General features: G+C 39.8%; 1 protein-coding gene across 5 annotated transcripts in view; it reads left to right on the top strand.

The window, feature by feature from the left end:
- ARHGEF40 (Rho guanine nucleotide exchange factor 40) overlaps window positions 1-18,354 on the top strand; it is a 43,226-nt gene that overhangs the window by 11,717 nt on the left and 13,155 nt on the right. For all 5 annotated transcript variants that reach the window (XM_081932450.1, XM_081932451.1, XM_081932452.1 and 2 more), the window contains exons 3-10: window positions 95-1,865; window positions 9,374-9,494; window positions 11,340-11,445; window positions 12,061-12,159; window positions 13,571-13,687; window positions 14,004-14,102; window positions 16,602-16,729; window positions 18,112-18,229. In XM_081932450.1, the coding sequence (XP_081788576.1) occupies window positions 95-1,865; window positions 9,374-9,494; window positions 11,340-11,445; window positions 12,061-12,159; window positions 13,571-13,687; window positions 14,004-14,102; window positions 16,602-16,729; window positions 18,112-18,229 (2,559 nt within the window). The remainder of the gene's footprint in view (window positions 1-94; window positions 1,866-9,373; window positions 9,495-11,339; window positions 11,446-12,060; window positions 12,160-13,570; window positions 13,688-14,003; window positions 14,103-16,601; window positions 16,730-18,111; window positions 18,230-18,354) is intronic.

Here is an 18,354-nt window from a genome sequence, read left to right as displayed (position 1 = left end):
TCAAGGACTACCTGTATATAGGTTCCAGTATTCTGTATCTCTTAATATAACATTTAGCTGACTTCCCTTTCTTCTCTCTTTCCTTCTTCCTCAGGCTCAGTATAGTGGCTTTGTCTTTTGCCATGAAGGTTGGCCCCTGTGCCTTCATGAAAAAGTCCTTGTCCAGCTGGGTTCTTTGCCGTGGCAACACTTGAGCCCCGGGGATTTCTACTTGCAAGTGGTGCCTCACCGGGAATGTGCTCCCCGCCTAGTCCTGAAATGCCTCTCACTGGAGGGCCGCGGAGTGCAGGAATTGCCTGTGTCTCCTGACTCCTATCGATTCCTGTTCACCATTGAATGGCTTACTGGCATCAACAAAGAACGTAGAGTAGGGCGCCTGGAACGCTGCTTGCTGGCAGCTGGAGAAAAAGTGCTGAGCTTGCCCTGGGCTGAGCTTGTGTATCCTCAGTTTGTGCACAAAGATGGATTTATTGTGGGGCAGCACTGCCCTACAGATTTGACTCCCGAGATCCTGGGGGCAAGGAGTCCTGGTGACGGGCGTCATTCTGGCGGAGAGAACCGGGAATCTGAGGGGGAGTACGTTCACCTCTTGGAGGTCAGTCCCACCTTGCATCAAGCACCCAGAATCCCACAACCTTGCACTGCTGAGATTCAGACGATGCCTGCTCGCAAGGGACATAGCAAAAATAGGAACCGGCGCCACCGCGCCTGGCTCCATCATAAGTCCGGCTGCGGGGAGAACTTTGCTTTGCGACAGGCTTGCAAAACTGAGGAGGCAGAGAAGTCTAGCCAAGAGAAGGGAAACCAGGATGAGAAGGTAGCTCAGCTGAGATCAAATCCTAGCCCAGCTTTGGACCCAGTCTTAGAAAGTCCCGGATCAGTTGGGAACTTGAATCCTAAACAACTGGAGGAAACCCTAGATCCCGTTGAAACAAAACCATCACTTATTCTGAGCAGTAGTGATGCCGTTGCTGAAGATGCAGTCCTGGGGAAAGAAGAATTTCTTGAATCCATTTACCGAGATCCAACTCCTCCTAAGGAAGAGAGTAAGGAAAGCCCTTCTCCAGCTTTAGCAACTCCAAAACGTACCACCAAGGGAAACCGGAGGAAAAAGAAAGGTGCTGGGAAAGGAGCTGGTGGTCGAGTTAAACAAGGGTCAGATTCTGCTAACCAAGAAACAGAAAGTTCTGATCTTAAAACAGGTGTTGAAAAGGACGAGGCGTGTGCTGGTCCAGGAGAACAGGATTCTGGGACCGGAAGTGTTTATGTTAGTACCAGAGATCCAGACAGCATCAAAGTATCCTGTGTTGATATCACAGAGTGCGATGATGCCCCAGAGTGCGATGACACCCAAGAGAAAGGTAGCAGCATTGCAGGAAACCAAAGCTTTGAAACTGGAGTTGAAGGAGCCAACAATGCTGACTTGGCTGTCAGCACTGGAGACTGTATTGCCAGTGCTACAGAGCCAGAAGACAGCACAGGAAAATGTACCATTGGTGACAATGAAGGCAGCTCTGGAGAAGGAAACATAGAAGACCCGAAACTTAATCCTGAAGAGCCAAATGCTAAACCCAAGACTAATGAACCAAGAATTGGTACTGAGGAGGTGAGTGTCCAAGAAAAAGAAGTGGAGATTTCTGAAGACCAGTGTATGGTGGAACAAGGTCTTGACAGCAAAGAACCAGAGCTTACTGACTTGCCCAGTAAGAATGAATTAACAAGTGTTGATGGGAAAGAAGAGACCGTAGACATAGCAGCTGATCAGAGTCCTGGGGAAATACAAAATTCCCGTTTACCCACGGTGGCTCGTCTTGGGGAATCTGTAAACTGGAATCTTCTTCAATCAGGAGTTTTTGCTCTGACAGGTAAGTCATCAAGTTATAATCATCTGGAGATGTTGAATTTGATTTGTTTTTCCCTTCTAATCTTCAAAAATAAGTAGTAGAAAATTTAATCTCTAATGTGGCAATCCCTGATCTGGATGTCTCAATTGTTGGATTATTCTTCCAAAAGAGTATTCCCTAACCAGTGTGGCAAAAATTATCTGATTGGGAATTCTGAAAATTCTAAATTCAATACATCTGGAGAGTTCCAGATTGATGAATGTTTCTCTAGTGCTTTAATGGTTATCCACAACTGTATGGCAGAATAAGTTACGATGGAACCTGAGGCTTGTTTATCAGTTTCCCTTGACATTATGGCATTCAGATGTTCAGGACTGCACCTAACATTCATCAAACCAACATTGTGCATGACTAACTTAGGGAATGATAGGATCAGTTGTTGACACATCCAAATTGGTGACTATTGCAAGGAGTTCCACTAGCAGCACCTATAAGGGGGTCCAAAGCAGCAAGATCGCAGACAAAGGATTGTTTTGCAAGCCCTGATCTCTCACGCAGGTTTAGATATGTGAATTTTGCATCATGACACTTTTCGTCTACTATCTTATGATTTTCACATCTCTCAGTTTCACAAGTTAGTTAGTTAACTAACTAATTTGCCTAAAGCTAGTTAGCTTTAGGAAAATCAGTAGTGTGTGCAGTGCTTTGGATTCAGAGGATAGAGAGATGCATCAGAGTGTGTGGGACACTCAGCAGTTCCCTTCTAATGGATGATACTTTTTGATCAGGGCTGTCAAATTCAATTTCGCATCAGGGTTGTGTTTGACCCTGAAGGGGGGGGGGTGATGACTGTGTGTGTGTGGTGGGGGCTGGTGTGAGTGTAGCCAGCTCAACATCACTCATGTCGGGGGCGCCTATGGTGGCCTGAGTGCTCTGCAAGCGAAAATGGGCTCACAAGCTCAGTTTTTGGTTGCGATGGTCTCCTGCCAACTCTGCCAGTGAAAATGGAGCTCGGGAAAGCTGTATGGTGTTCCCAGGGCAGCCCTGTGGGCCAGATCAAAACCAGATCCGGCCTGTGGGCCTTGAGTTTGACACTCCTGGTCTAGATCATCTCTACTCTAAATAGCACAGCATCATTCTGCATTTGCTGTTTAGAAAGTATTAACGTCTCTCCCTGACTAGTATCTGCACTTCTTTCATTATTTTTGCCTGCTTTGATTTCAAAATACTGAAGTTGGAACAGTTTTTGTCCCCAACATGCTTATTTTCTAGGACTTTCCAAGGCAAAGCAGCCCTCTGCTGTCTCTGCTCCTCTGTTCCATTACATAGGGTTGAAGTAGATGTTACAGTTAAGAAACATTGACCAACTGGAGTGAAGTTAATGGGATAACTTCGTGAGATAATGGGTAAAGACAATGGAGAAACAGATTTTGGATGCCATTAATCATAGATGGTTTGTTTTGGGGGAAGGGACACAAAATGGCCCTACAAGAAATATTTTTTTGCTGATATTAATGAAGACTGATGTGTAAATGCATTATTCAGTTTTAGTTCCTATCGGTAGAGTTTGTGGAGGATATTGTGAGCTGTAACTCCAAACAGCATGACCAGAAATGAAGTATACTGGGAGTATATGTTCAGGTGCAACATACAGAGGGTAATTACTTCTGTAATGGTGCAATCAACCATTTGCATTTTCCATTGTGAGCAGTAAAATAACTTGGGGCAATCTGGGTTGCAATTCCAGCAACATGACCTAACCAGAAAATTGTATAGTTTATGTAACTATATATATATTTTATATATAGTTTATATAAACTTTATGAATTGTGTACTTAGCTCAGCTAACCATGGCTTCAGATTGCAGCCCAAAACTTTCCTGTGAATATCAGCATAGAGTCTCTGCAGGCTCTTCCAACAAGCTTGTCCTTTAACCAACATTTATGACATCTTACTAAACATCACGAGGACTGAGTGAGGCAAGCCTGGGTCCTCGCCACATCACAACTGTCTGCGGAAACCACTCTCTTGCCTCAAGCCACCAAACACAACCCAGAATGACACCAGTGCCTGATCATGTTACTGAAGGCCTCTGGCTTTCAAAACAGGAGGCAGGCCTCCCCGAGGGGGTACTACATGGAAAGTGTAAACAAAAAGAGATTTGGAAATAAAGGGAAAATAAATAAGAGAATGAAGAAAAGTTGAAAAGGAAGCAGCAGGCTAGTGAGTCCATTTCCAAAAAAAAGCCAATTAATGTCACCTACTAGAATCCTTCAGTTTTATGAACATCATCCATAAAACCTGGATATACATGCAGTCCTCATGTAAACAAAAGGAATTAAGGTCAGAATTTCCATCACTAAGTGGCAGAATCATAAATTGTAACAACGTGACTCTGCTGCTTGGCAGTGGAAATTCTAGCACTTCCGGTTTGCATCATTAAGCAAATGATTTAAGTTGTTAAGTGACAATGTTAAGAGTTTTGTAAATTCTTGCTGGCATCCCCATTGATTCTGCTTGTAACACTTTGGCAAAGAATATTGCAAATGTGAGCAGGTAATCATGGGGACACTGCAGCTGGCATAAATATGAGGACTGGTTGCATCTACCACTCATTCAACACTGTTGTGAGTTCAGATGTGGTTGTTAAAAGAAGATAATCTGTAGTAACATCCAGTATGATGTTCCTAGAAGATCCACAAGCAGAGATGAGCAGATACGCCATTCCTGTTCATTGCTCTCTGGATCAATTTGCTAGAGAGGCCATGCTTTTTAAACAAGGAGATTCTGATAGCCCTTATTTTCTGCAGAATTTTCCAATTCTTTTCATCCTTTCCATTTTGGTCTGGGAGATGCCGTAGCAATACTAAAAGCAGCCCAGTTGGAACAAACTATTACTTGATTTCTGTGCCAGTGTTCCAATCATGTGGATGACTCGTTAGTGGAATGACACTCCTTCAAAAGTTGTGGATGCTCCATCATTGATGGAGCAAGATTTTTAAGAGACTGGACAGCCACTTGTAAACTCTACTGCTTCAGCAGATGGTTGGACTAGAAGACTTCCAAGGTCCCTTCCAACTCTGTTATTCTGTTAAGTGATTAGGTCAGGCCCTGCTTGGATGACCATTTATGAATCAACGCAAAAGGGGAATTATTCAGTGCTTGCATAGGTGGATATGTATAGCTATTTGTATAGAACCAGATTTAGAACAAACTTCAGTTTATATAGATATACTACATCTTACTGTACCACAATATAGATATTAAGTGATCTATGCTTTATATTTCTTATGTCTAGAAACCAGGGGTTAAATGCTACCGGTTCGTGCCGGTTTACCTGAACCGGTAGTAAAAAAATGCTTAAAAAAGTTAAAAAAGATCTGACAATCAGCTGTGCTACACAATGGTAGAAACTGTTTTTTTTAAAAAAAATTAGCATTTGGGTCCGTTTTACTCCCTGATGCCTGCAAGGCCAAAAATGGGAGAGGGGATGGGCGGTGCTGCAAAAGAAAGAAAGAAAGAAAGAGGGATGGGGGAAAAGGAGGAAAGGGAGAAAGAAAGGAAAGAAAGAAAAAAGAAAGGGAGGGAAAAAGAAGAGGGAGGAAAGACTACAAACTTGGCACTAGACGCAGCTTCAGAGGATACCGTGAAAGAGCACAGCAATCCAGAGCTGGAAAGGACCTGGGGGTCATCTAGTCCAACCCCCTGCTCCAGCAGGACATTGTAAGTTTCTGTCTTTTGACCCCCCAGTCACATGACTACATAGCCACACCCATCCAATCACATTTTAGGTTTCACCACTGCTAGAAACCAACAGTTGATACTAGCTAAATCTTAATCTCTTGTCTGCATGCTTTTTCACACAGATCTTTCTGATAGAACAGTGTTTTGGTGTCTTCCGGATGTATTTGGGATACCTTCCGTAGAATTTCATTTGCAATTGAAGGACATCTGTTCGTTAATGGTTCATTTAGATGATAGTGATGATTAGATAAATGGAAGATCTAAATTAGAAGTCATAGTTAACAGTAATTCTCAGAATCTGCTATTCAAAAGAATAGCACATAATGGAGATGACATTTAGTTACAATGACTATAACCCCCGATTGACCTGTTTTCCATAATATCCTTTAAGAACCTTCTAAATTGGAGAGGGAAATGCCATTTCCTTTCAACTGAAGTGTTTGAGACATTTGGGATTAGATCCAAAGGTTGACTTCCTCTGACAAAAGGATCTTTTCTATCAGTGGAAGACTCTTTCCATTGGAGGAAGGAACCTTTGAATATAATTCTTGGATTCCCCTGTGAATGTATGTCTTTTTTTTTTTGCTCCCTGTGAAATACTGCAGTCATTGAAAAGGGTTGATGCATACTGTTAATGCAAATTACAGGCAAACAATCTGTTGCTTTTCAGTTGTTTTAGAATTTAGTTCCCATTTGTTGTAATCTATATGTTCAGTTGCAAAAGGATTATGTGTGGTTGCTTCTTCTAGCATAGGGTAATTTCAGCACAGACCAAAGGAAAAAAGATAGCATGGAACTCCAGTGGCACTTGAAACTACTGAGGCATTATTAAAAAGAAACCTGTAAAATTCACCACACAAGCAGAAAAGAGCTGTCCTATTTCTAAATCACAGCTCTGATATCAAATTGGAAATGACATCTGTGAACATATCTCAAATGTGCTTTTTAAAAAGGGCAACTAGACTGTCTTTTTCCTTGAGGAAGATGTTTCACTTCTCATCCCAGAAGCTTTTTTTTCATTCCGATTGAATGGTGGAGAATGGATTTATATTCCTTGCAGTCATCTGGTCATTGGCACTCTTTCTGAGAGTTGTTGAGACCTCTTGGAGGTCTATCTGTGCCCCAAGTGGCCTCAACAATTCTAAAAAAAATGCTGACCAGATGACTGCAAGGAATATAAATCCTTCCATTCTCCACCATTCAGTCAGAACTGAAGAAGCTGTTTGGATGAGATGTACTTTGAGGAAGAAAAAAACAACCCAGTCCAGTTGCATTTTGAAAAAGCACCTTTGAGATAACTATGACCTGGATAACTGGGAATCTCCACATATATCTTTGTATATAGTGTAGATTTCTGTGCTATAGAGATCATTGTATTCAGTAGCATATGTTCTGATTTGCTTGCAAGCCTGAAATTGTACAATCAAAGCTTAGGCTTAGGTAGTGCCAAAGCACATATGCCTGTAAATGTGAAGATTTTTCACAGTGCAGGTGTCTATCTTTAGTTGTCATCAGAATCCCAACCTGTGAGGTGGGTAGGGAACTTTTCTGCTACTTATATGGAGAATTCCATATTTTAGATTGATCTCACAATATGCTTATCCTGAATGTCAGATTAACTCACAAAACCATGAACCATAAAACATGTAAACATAATAGGATGTACAACACGCCTAGCTATGACATTTTGTTCAGGTTAACACTAATTAAATTTTTTGAAAGATAGAGATGCCTTTGAGTTAAGCTTGATTTGTGGTGACTACATGAACATACAACATTTTCTTAGCAATAGTATAGAACTGCTTTTGCTTTCTTCCTGAATGTTTTCTATTTATCATTGTCTTGCTTACAGCCATATCCAAGTCTTTATTTAACCTGGTTAAGAATTCATATTTCATCATGGCTAGTTGAACTGAGATTACATTTATCTAATTGGTTTCTGTTGAGACGAAGTCTATATGTCAACAGAAGGTGAAGTTGATGTCAACTGTGGTGGAATGTCAGTTTTCTGTCTTTTTTGCAATGAAGAAAAAAATTGTTGTTAAATCAGAAGGCTTTTAGAATGTTTATGAGATTAAACTAAGGACGCATGCAGGCCTGAAGTGGGTGGAAAAGAAGAAAAAAATGACGTGCCTTGTCAACAGCCTTAATTTTAATCAAATGATCATGATATGACTCCCTCACAATCCAATTACAAATGACAAGAATAGCACCATAAACAATACTTGCAAGTAATCTTTCCATATAACCACTCTTTCCTGTCCCCCCAATCCTACACAAACATGACTATAAACAGATTTGTGTTTTTAATCATTGAATCTGCTGACTTGGAATGATGGAAACTGATCCACCACAATGCGAAAATACCGTTTGGGATAAAACTGCAGTCTTATGGCAGTTAATGGGAAGATGTCCTCCATCTTATCCTCTCGCCTTTAACCCATCTTCCCACAAAAACTTGGTAACAAAACTTTCATCTATATTGTTGAGTTACGGTAGCATAAAATGGGATTCTGATTCAGGGTATTTCTGCTTTCTAGCAAGTTTCTCTCTCCCCCACCCCTTCTTTAGGATTCACAATTCGCTATAGGCAGGAGGAGGAGATGGGGAATTTTCCCTCTGTAAATGACCTTATGTTAACTTCTCCCAGACTCCAAATGTATGTATTTTGTATTTGCTGCAACATGATATGTTGTAGGAAATGGAATACTGGATCTGTGGGGGAAGTTACAGCGTTTTTCCAGCAACATACCATTTGGAAGATGAAGCAGTTGTTTTTTTTAATGGAGAAAATGAGCTCAGATGTTCTTCCTGTAGAACACACGCATACAGACACACATGCAGACACAATCTATTTTGGTCTGATAGGTTGGTGTAGCTTATGAACTGTCCTCAGATCTGTCTTCCACATCTGTTTTGTATCTGTGTAAATAAAGATTCCAACTTCTGTTTCTTCTTGAAAGTAATTGCATTTCAACTTTCCATACACTTATAAAATGCTGGTGCAGCAATTAGTATTGACTTTGTAAGGAAAACCAAGGGTTTGTATTATTCATGTAATATATCCTTAATACATAGTTTTAAGACAGATGTACAGTAGTCCTGAGGTTGAGAATTACAGCCCGGGAATTACAGCACAATGTCAGAATGTCATGGGTTATTTACATCAATCATATTCCATGTCACAAAGCTTGGAAGTCATTCTGTTTCACTTTTCCAGCCAAGGCAGGGGAAAGAAATCAAGATAAATTTTAATTTATGAAAGTTGCATAAATGCTCAAGTGAAATTCATTGGGTTTTTTTATTTTTATTTTGGAGAGTGTCAGCCATGTTATTAATGGTGTATGATAGATATGCACTTTTTATAAAGTGGTAACCCAAGTCATATAAATAAATGGTCATGTGGTGCTGTTCCATTTGTTGTGCAATTCTTTTTGTGGTTTGCAACAATCTGATGCACCCAGCAAAGACTATTTGTGGAGAATTGGAAAAAATCCTACAAGTGGTTTAAATCTTATAAAGCACTAGAGATCGTAATTCATCGAGTGTGGTTGGTAGGAATGTAGTTCTTTCCATGCACTCCTTTGTTGCAAATTCTGAATGTCTGGGAGTGGTCATGTGAATGGCTGCTGAATTCAGACTGTTTTGGCCCTAACTGTGAGGTTTGGTAACCGGGAAGCCAACTCTTGTTTTGTGTTTACTGGAGTAGATGCCAGAAGCATTGCAATTTGGGATAAAGTTATGTCTTAAAGCTTATATTTTCCTTCTGTTTCTCTCCACACTAGGAGGAATAGACAAGGCTGGCCATTCCTTGCTGACCATAGTGCCCCAGCCTCTTCAGGATGAGTTGCCTCCAGGACAAGAGGATCTGGTTAATACCTTAAGATACATGCACTCACTTCTCAGGTAACAAAAATTACCTGACAAAAAACAAAATGAGACAAAAAGGAGATAACAGCCTCAAGGAACAATTGCTGGGATGCTGCTGTCAGTCTTTCTCCAGAATTGTTCCTCCTGAGTCTTAGTGACAGTGACTGTATTGCAGTCTGGATTCATTACCTTCTCTTGTCATCATTACCAATGTCAGAGTTTAGAGACGAAAGTAGTTCAAGCCACACACATCACTAACAAGATGCTGACAATATACTTTGATCTGATTCTGCTATGTTCTAGCATTTGTTAACCCAGAGATGATAGCATGATAAATGAGGAATGCCGAGATATATAGAGTAAGAGGCTGCTGCTGTATGTTACCTTATCTTAAGGCTTTTAGCTACTTAGCTCCTTGCTTAGTCAGAATGCTGTTTGTCCCTTGTCACAGGCAGCAAAGTTAACTAGTTTATTAAAGGAAGTTGCCTTGCCAAAATCCAGCTAAAAATCCACTAGATCAGTCCAACTGATGCAATAGCTGTAAATATCAAATTGTCTTCAGATGAAGCAGTCAAGGCTCCCTTCCAAAAGACTGAAGTAATTCATTGAGGCAGGTGAAAAATTCAGGAAATTCTTCTCATAAAATCAGAACTGTCAGGAAGCTGCCATGGGAAGCCATTAAGAATCCAATTAGCTTAAAAGTGTTTTGTTTGCAAATGATGGTGGTTTTGACCCCAAATACTAAAAATGCCTTTGAGCTTTCTTGTTTGGAAGAGGTTATTTATAAGCTAGTAGAATATAGCAGTTATGAAAATGAGCTAAATATTTTTCCTCTGTATAGGTTGCCGCACTATCTTTGATTAAAGTAAATTGGAGTTTTAATTTTTATTTATGTGTTTCTTAGCAGATTATGTTGCATAATATAATACAGTAGAATAGGCAGTCATTTAATTTTTCAAATAAATAACATAGAATTATTAATATCCACACCATAGATATAGTAATAATCAAGATTATATAGTAATAGACAATAATATTCAAGGTTATTTTAAATTTTAGGGAGTATATTGGCTACCATATTTGTTACTGGAGTGAAAATTCTGATTTGTTAAGATTTACCCATATTCATTATATTTATTATCGCCCTTATTATAATTCTATATCCAATTGTTGATTTTGTACTTTGTAACAGGTTTGATAATTACACACACTCCCTATTTAGCGACTACCTCAGTTAGAAGCCATTTATAAATAGAATGGTAAGGTAAAAGGTAAAGGTTCCCCTCACAACTGTGTGCTAGTCATTCCTGACTCTAGGGGGTGGTGCTCATCTCCGTTTCAAAGCTGAAGAGTCAGCGCTGTCCGAAGACGTCTCCGTGGTCATGTGGCAGGCATGACTAAATGCCAGAGGCGCATGGAACTCTGCTATTTTCCCACCGAAGATTATCCCTATTTTTCTACTTGCATTTTTACATGCTTTTGAACTGCTAGGTTGTCAGAAGCTGTGACAAGTAACGGGAGTCACTCCATTACGCGGCACTAGGGATTCGAATTGTCGAACTGCCAACCTTTCTGATTGACAAGCTCAGCCTCTTAGCCACTGAGCCACCGCGTTCCACCATTCTGACCATTGCATACATTTATGATAAAATTCTATACACCTGACAAAACTTTACAAAGTGAGAATAAATCTCAATCTCTTCTCCCTCCCTCCCCCCTCTCATACAAAAGCTCTTAGAGATGCCTCCAGATAAATTATTTTGCCCAATTTTCCTATGATTTGGCCTCTTTGATAAGTGTTATGTTAAGCCAAACTGGCAAACCTGATGCTGAAAAGAAAGCAATTCTACATGTCTTGTTTTTTTTCCACCTGTGTTCCAGGCAAGAACTAAAGATTCTTGGGCTGACAGTGCTGTTGGACTTAAGCCATGTGGATGACTGGGCCTTCCAGGCCCCCGTATTGCTGCCAGCATTAAGAGCATTCCAGGTATCATCCTGACTCAGCTGCCTTTCCCTTCTCCCTATAGTTCTAATTGGGGATGATGGGAAATGCAAACCAGTGCATATGAATGACACCAAAGTTGGGAAAGTGAACCTGAAGTTTTTTTTTTGGCCCTCAGTGAGCAGCCTGAGGGTCTATTTACCATTTTAATAAAATAGTACATTTGTAATAACTTCAAAATATGAACTTAAAGAGCATGTTTTTATGCTCCTGAGTGTTATTTATGTCACTAAATAACACTCAGGAAGGATGGGATATAAACTCTATGCATTAGAGTGATTTTGATATGATTTATGCCATCAAAATAAGCAACAAAATGGTGGTAGCCGGAAAACCCCCCAAAAGCTTTCATTGTTTTATAATGGAAACCATGCTAAGCCTTAGATCAGCAGTCTCCAACCTTTGTAGCTTAGCAGCCTGGCTGGGTGGGGAGAGGAGAACTGAACTTACATGAGTGTGGGCCAGAAAAAGATATTGGAGAACAAGGTACCTTCCCTTGCCTTACTTTCTGGCTCTGTAAAACAGAATTCCCTCCCTTTTGCTTCTGACTGTTGTATGCAACTTTTATGAGCCTGTGAAGCAAAACCTTTTATTATTTAGGAGACTACACCAACTCCCATCAGTCAGCTGCTGGTGATCTTACCATCTGATGATCGTTTTGTACCGCATGAAGAGGAATTGACCCTAGAACCTGCTGTGGTAAGAACTCTGGGTTTCCACTGAAAACTGTTTCCTGGAGGAATTTTGCTGAAGAAGAAGGGAGAATAGGGGCAGGGGAAGATATCTAGGTCATGGTTAGAGGCATGAGGGAGTCCTGATCAAAATCAAGATGGCAGTCACAACTGAGTGACTGAAACTTTGCTCCTTTTTGTACATGTAACAATGTCTCATGGGATGGTCATTTGATAACACTGGGTGGGGTTACACATTTTACTAAACTGTGATGTGGTTTGATTGGATTTAGAGTTTGGTACAAACAGTGGCTGAAGGTTTACTACAGCAGTCCACAACCTTTCTGGCTTTGCGGACTAGTGGTGGCGCCAGAAGGGGAAAGAGAATGTTTCTGCCTGAGCGGTGGGCAAGTGCACGCATGCATGTTGCTCCGTTTGCACAAGTGACAAGTGCCCGCTGCTCACGCAAATGGAACTTTGTGCACTTGCTCCCCCCCCACTTGTGTAAGTGGAACTACATGCAATTGCGCACTCGCCTGCCACTTGTGTAACCTGGTTCCGAATGGGCCATGTCCTGGTAGCGGATCATGGCCCAAGGGTTGGGTACCCCTGGTTTAGCATGTTGTGCAGTCCAGCTAACTGTAATTTTTTCAATAATTCTGGTTAATGTATGCTTTGCCATGGTGAGAATCTACATGTTAACTGGAGGCAAGTCCACTATAGAAAAACTGGACTGATAAAGAAACTTACAAACTCTTGGCCATCTGAAATGCAATTTACTGTTTATTTAGCTCTACCTTTCTATCCAGTCGAGACATTTCGTCAATAATGCCTTTATCTGATAATGAAGAAAAAGCTGTACAATGTATTATTTTCTGCTTTAGGGATGGTAAGTTTTTGGCTGAAATTGCACTGAAACCTAATGATACAGGGAGGAGGTAACTTATGATTATGTGATTACATAAACCTCTGGGCATACTCTAGACCGAAGTGTATGAACTGGGTCTTATTAACCAAATTTAGTTCATAGGATCCCTGTGTATATTTTATTTAATACTTTCCTACATCAAATCAATGGATTGATAGAGTTGTGTATCTACTCCCTTAAACAATTTGGAGGATATAGCAAAAAAGAAATATATGTATGCATGCAAATAATATTAAGAGTTAGCGGTGAGGAGGAAAGAAGTATTGTTTCTATTATGCAAGTTGTTGCACAAAGAAAAAATACACTTTTCCCTGGACAAAATAAACATTTCATTGTGTACTTTTGTCCTTCAAATATTATGATGTTACTAACTATTTCTAACATCACTTTAGGTCTAGCCTTGACCTAGGGTTCATGGCTGAGGTAAGGAAGAGTGATGACAAGATATTGGATATTATTGAAAAGGAATTTGGAAACTCTTTGTATCTGATTCAGTTTCCTTATCCTGCAGGAAATCCGGCTTCTTTTGCTGTATGAACTTCCACATTATGTGGCCTTGGATCAGTTGACTCCAGTGCTAGGTGGGACTCTGAGCTACTCGCCACCCAAATGGGTTAGAGAACATCAGGTATGGGGAAAATAGTAATGAGTGGACCTTATGTTGACGCAAAGAATTGATCCAAGAACTAAAGCAGCCTCTCTCATTTCCTGCAAGAAGCTTTCCTGCCTTTTTCCTTCAAGAATATGTAGTTAATGTTTCCGCCTTCCATATATAACTTTTATATTATAGATGCTTTAATTTTCAGCATATCTTACCATCCACTTCAGATGTAGTTCTAACTTGGACATTCTTATAATGTTAGTTCTTTATTAAAATATATTGTAACTCTCTGCTTCCATAAAACAATTGGATCTTCCCTTCTTCCATCTTTGTATCTAACCAGGCTCTTGAACAACTACAAGATCTCTGCTGTGGTGTTCTCCAGACTGTGTGTGAAGCCAGTGACCACCTCAACGCAGTGGGAACAGCGTCAAGTCAGGAGGTAAACCCATGTGATATGTATACAGAAGCTATGAGGTTATGCAATTGAATTATGCAATGAGAAGTAGCCTCTCCTCTTGCTAGTACTTGGAATAGAGTTGCAGCAGTAGTCATCATAGGATACCAGTTTTCACTCTTGCTTCTCTCTCTGAGTAATCTCCCAGTTGAGGGAGTTCATTAGTGAAAGTAAGTGCTAGAGAACTGAGTCAGTTGCTCTAAACTAATATACATTTAAAAAGTGGACAAAAAGCACCTCCCAGGACCAAAATATTTACCAACACTCTAAATAGCTTATGGGATATTCAGAAATTCAAAGATAACAATACTATTTTAAAATTTACTCAAATATCATTCAATCAATCCTGAGCAGTTTTCACAACTCACATGAGACCACTAATATTTCCCAAAATGTTGCTCCAAATGGTATGAGATTTCAGACATTTTATGCGCATGGATATATTTAGAAGCAGCCTAAGGTAGATTCCTCTGTTTTCTTCTCCAATATACTGTACGAAAATGTGTAATGGAAGATTGTTTTAATTCTCTTTACAGTGACACAATAATTAAGTATCTGAATAGTTAGCTTTTAAACAAAGACACTTTAGCAGGAGTTTGGGTTATTTGAAATCAGCAATATGTGTACTTGTGGCTGTTTTTCACTAAAAGTAGCAAAAGTATAAAATGAGAAATGAGAAACCATACAAGTACACATTTTAATGATACACAATAAGTTGTATGGATACATGTATCTGTTTATGACTTTATGATAAATACCAATAGAAGAGAATACAGGTAAATCAGGGTTGAATTGTGGGGGCCTTGTGGCTTTCTGAGCTTGGGTCTTTTCTTTTTCTGTTTTCATTACCAAACTAGGTAACATCAGTGCTAGTAGGGAGTAGGGTTTGCTCTTACAAATTCATAAATATACAGTATCATAAATTCTTGGTCTTGCAACTGGATTCATATTGCTTTAAAGCAAATCATGCTGAACATAGTAAACCTCATTTCTGAATAAAATTGTACTGTAGCCTATTATAAATCATTTACATTCAATTGTGCTGCCAGGCATGAGATCCTAGGACAACTGCTCTTGGGTCTCACACATATACTCCTTAGAGCAGCGGTCCGCAACCTTTCTGGCACCAGGGACCAGTTTCATGGAAGACAATTTTTCCATAGATGGGAAGGGGGAATGGTTTAATCTGCAACCTAAATCCGGCACATGAGCAGATGAAGCTTTGCTTTCTTTCTTGCTGCTTGCACGACCCGGTTCCTAACAGGCCATGGACTAGTACTGGTCCACGGCCTGGGGACTCCTGCATTAGAGAACACCTTTCTTTTGATCATTTTATCCTTCCAATACTTTCTTTTCCCCTTCTTCCCATTTTATCTTCTTATCCAATTCCTCTTCTTATCAGACTGGTGAATGATATACTGTCTGTGTTGCAGATAGCATGCTTGTCACATCTTATTAGTCTGACTACTCACATGATAGTTGCAGTGAGCATCCAAAATTGGACAGAACAGATAATTGAATCATTCCTAATAATCTTGCACATACTTCATTTATTCTGCATTGAATCCCAATAAAAATCTGATGACTCTAAAGAAGCTCCATCTGTCCCACCAGAAAAAAAAAACTTTCTAAGATCTTCTGTAGCTACTCCCTGCAGAATAGAAGTCTTCAAACTTGGCAACTTTAAGACTTATGGGCTTCAATTCCCAAAATTCTCCAGCCAGCAGCTGGCTGGAGAATTCTGAAAGTTGACGTTCACAAGTCTTAAAGTTGCCAAGTTTGAAGACCTCTGCTGTAGAGCCTCACCAATATATTTCCACATTCATAAGTTCAAACCATTTCTCACAGTAGTAGTAGTAGAATTGCTGAGCTCTACCCCTTTAGACCGCAAGATTTATTTATTCCCGTGCTTATTTATTGTACCTCACCTTTATTATTTTTACAAATAACCTTTATTATTTTTACAAATGAGTTGGGTTGGGATGAGAGAGTGAGTGGCCTAAAGACACCAGGCTGGCTTTTATGGTTAAGAATCATGCGGTACATTCTTCAAAGAAACAGAATAAAGATGTCTGGCATATAAAATTGTAGTCTTCTTAAAGAAAGAACTATTTTTATTAACAGTGAAGAGGCAGTCAGTACTAAGAACCACATTTTCAATTGGAAGTGGTACAAGCCAACTAATGTTTGCCATCTCAGTGAAAAATAAGTCTTTACTCACAAGAACCAGGTCATTCATTGGAAGTATTTTTCCAAGTGGAATTTGTATTGATGTCCGCTGTTCCCTGTGACCAAACGAAACAAGAAAAATAATACAACTATGGCAAATTCATTAATCTTTAAAGCATAGAATGTACAAAGCAGTGGGGTTCTTTTACAGAGGCTTGTTAATTTTCAGTCTTTGTGGGAGAACACTTCTCATTTTGTTGGCCCTGTATATTACCCCTTTGCTGTGTTATCATCTGTAGCCTTTTATCTTTGTAGGAACTGTCAACTCAAATCACCTTGCACCAGGACACCATGCAGAAATTGCTTTCAGAGCCTCGTTTACTGGAGCTCCAGCGCCGGGGAGGCTCCTTGCTGGCACGGCTTTCTCCATCGGGACCTTGCAGGTGAGGACCAGCTTGAGAAAATAATACAGGTAGTCCTTGACGTACAACAGTTCATTTAGTGACCGTTTTAAGTTACAATGGCATTGAAAAAAGTGACTTATGATCATTTTTCACACTTAACGACTGTTGCAGCATCCCCATGGTCACGTGATCAAAACTCGGGTGCTTGGCAACTGGTTCATATTTATGACCGTTGCAATGGCCCAGGTTCATGTGTCATTTTGTGTCCTCCTGACAAGCAAAGTCAATGGCGAAGCCAGATTCACTTAACAACAATATTCCTAACTTAACAGCTGTTATAATTCACTTAACAACCGTGGCAAGAAAAGTCACAAATGGGGCAAAACTCTAAGTTGTAAAACTTTACAAATGTTTCACTTAGCAGCATAAATTTTGGGTTCAACTGTGGTTGTAAGTCAAGGACTACTTGTACAGTAATAGTGCAGATGCTCTTTGCTTCCTTTTCTAAAACATTCCACATTCCTTTTGGTTATCTAAGGTATATAAAATTACCTGTGGATGAAAAATCCCAAGAACTCTTTAAGTACTCTTCACTATTCTACAGTGAGCTCTCCTATGCAGTGAATTTGTATAATAAAGTGATATCAAGAGGTGTTTGTATTTGCTACTTTATGTGTAGGCTGGAATGGCAGTTTGACAACTTGCCATAATGAAAACAATTTCTTGGTTACATGGGTATAGCCACCATAGTAAGTCAGCTGAAGTACTAATATTTTATCTGAATATTTTTCCATCTACATTTCTGTTGTGGGATATACTGCTTTGCCTTTTGCTTCTTATCTTAATAGGGCAGTTACAGAAATTCTTTTCCTATGAAAAACAAGAATTGTTTTTCAAAGTCCATTAAGAAGGTATTATAAACATTAGCAGATGACTGCAGTTTGTTCCTAAAGCATAAGAAGGGAGGTGGAGAGGCAACAACATTTGCCTTGTTTTAAGCCTTCAGAAAAAAAAAAACTACTACAAAATACCCTTGTAAGCACCCCAGCACTCTAGCCTAGAAATATATTGAATTTCCAGCCAATTCCATATCCTCGGCCTTTGTTCTTCATAGATAATGAAGAATTATTTAGATAACTCTTGCTGGATGTTTATCTGAATGCTTTTCTAAAAACATTCTTCTCACATTTGCCCTTTAAAACACAAGCAGTGGGCAGTTGGTGTCTCTCCCCCCAACTGTTTGTGACCTAGGATACATTGGAGAGTCTGGTGAGAGCTGCTGGGAATTGTAATTCATCAGCATTTGGAAATTAATTCATTATGTCCAAGTGGGTCGTGTCTGGGATTAATTTGTTCCTTTTGAGCAAATGCTTTTTTTAAATGTTGTGTTGCCCCAAAGAAATCTTTTCCCCATCTTGTAGTAATCAAGCTGTGGATGCCACAAGGCTCTATCAAGAGGTAGATGAAGCCCTTCATGGACTTGTCCAACTCAGCAACCGGTGCCTTGAGTTATTGCAGCAGGAGAAGAAAAACCTACAGGTAATTAATTACTAAGATTTGTTTCTCTGGGACGAGTTGGCTATAGTGAATGTAATTAAACAAAGGAAATAATTAGACCTAAAGTTTGTATCCACTATAGGAACTTTAAAAAAAATGAAGCTAGG

This window comes from Natrix helvetica, assembly GCF_964273705.1.
Source record: "Natrix helvetica genome assembly, chromosome: Z".
NCBI lineage: Eukaryota > Metazoa > Chordata > Lepidosauria > Squamata > Natricidae > Natrix > Natrix helvetica.
Note: the sequence above shows the minus strand (reverse complement) of the source record. Positions and strands in the feature narration are given on the sequence as shown.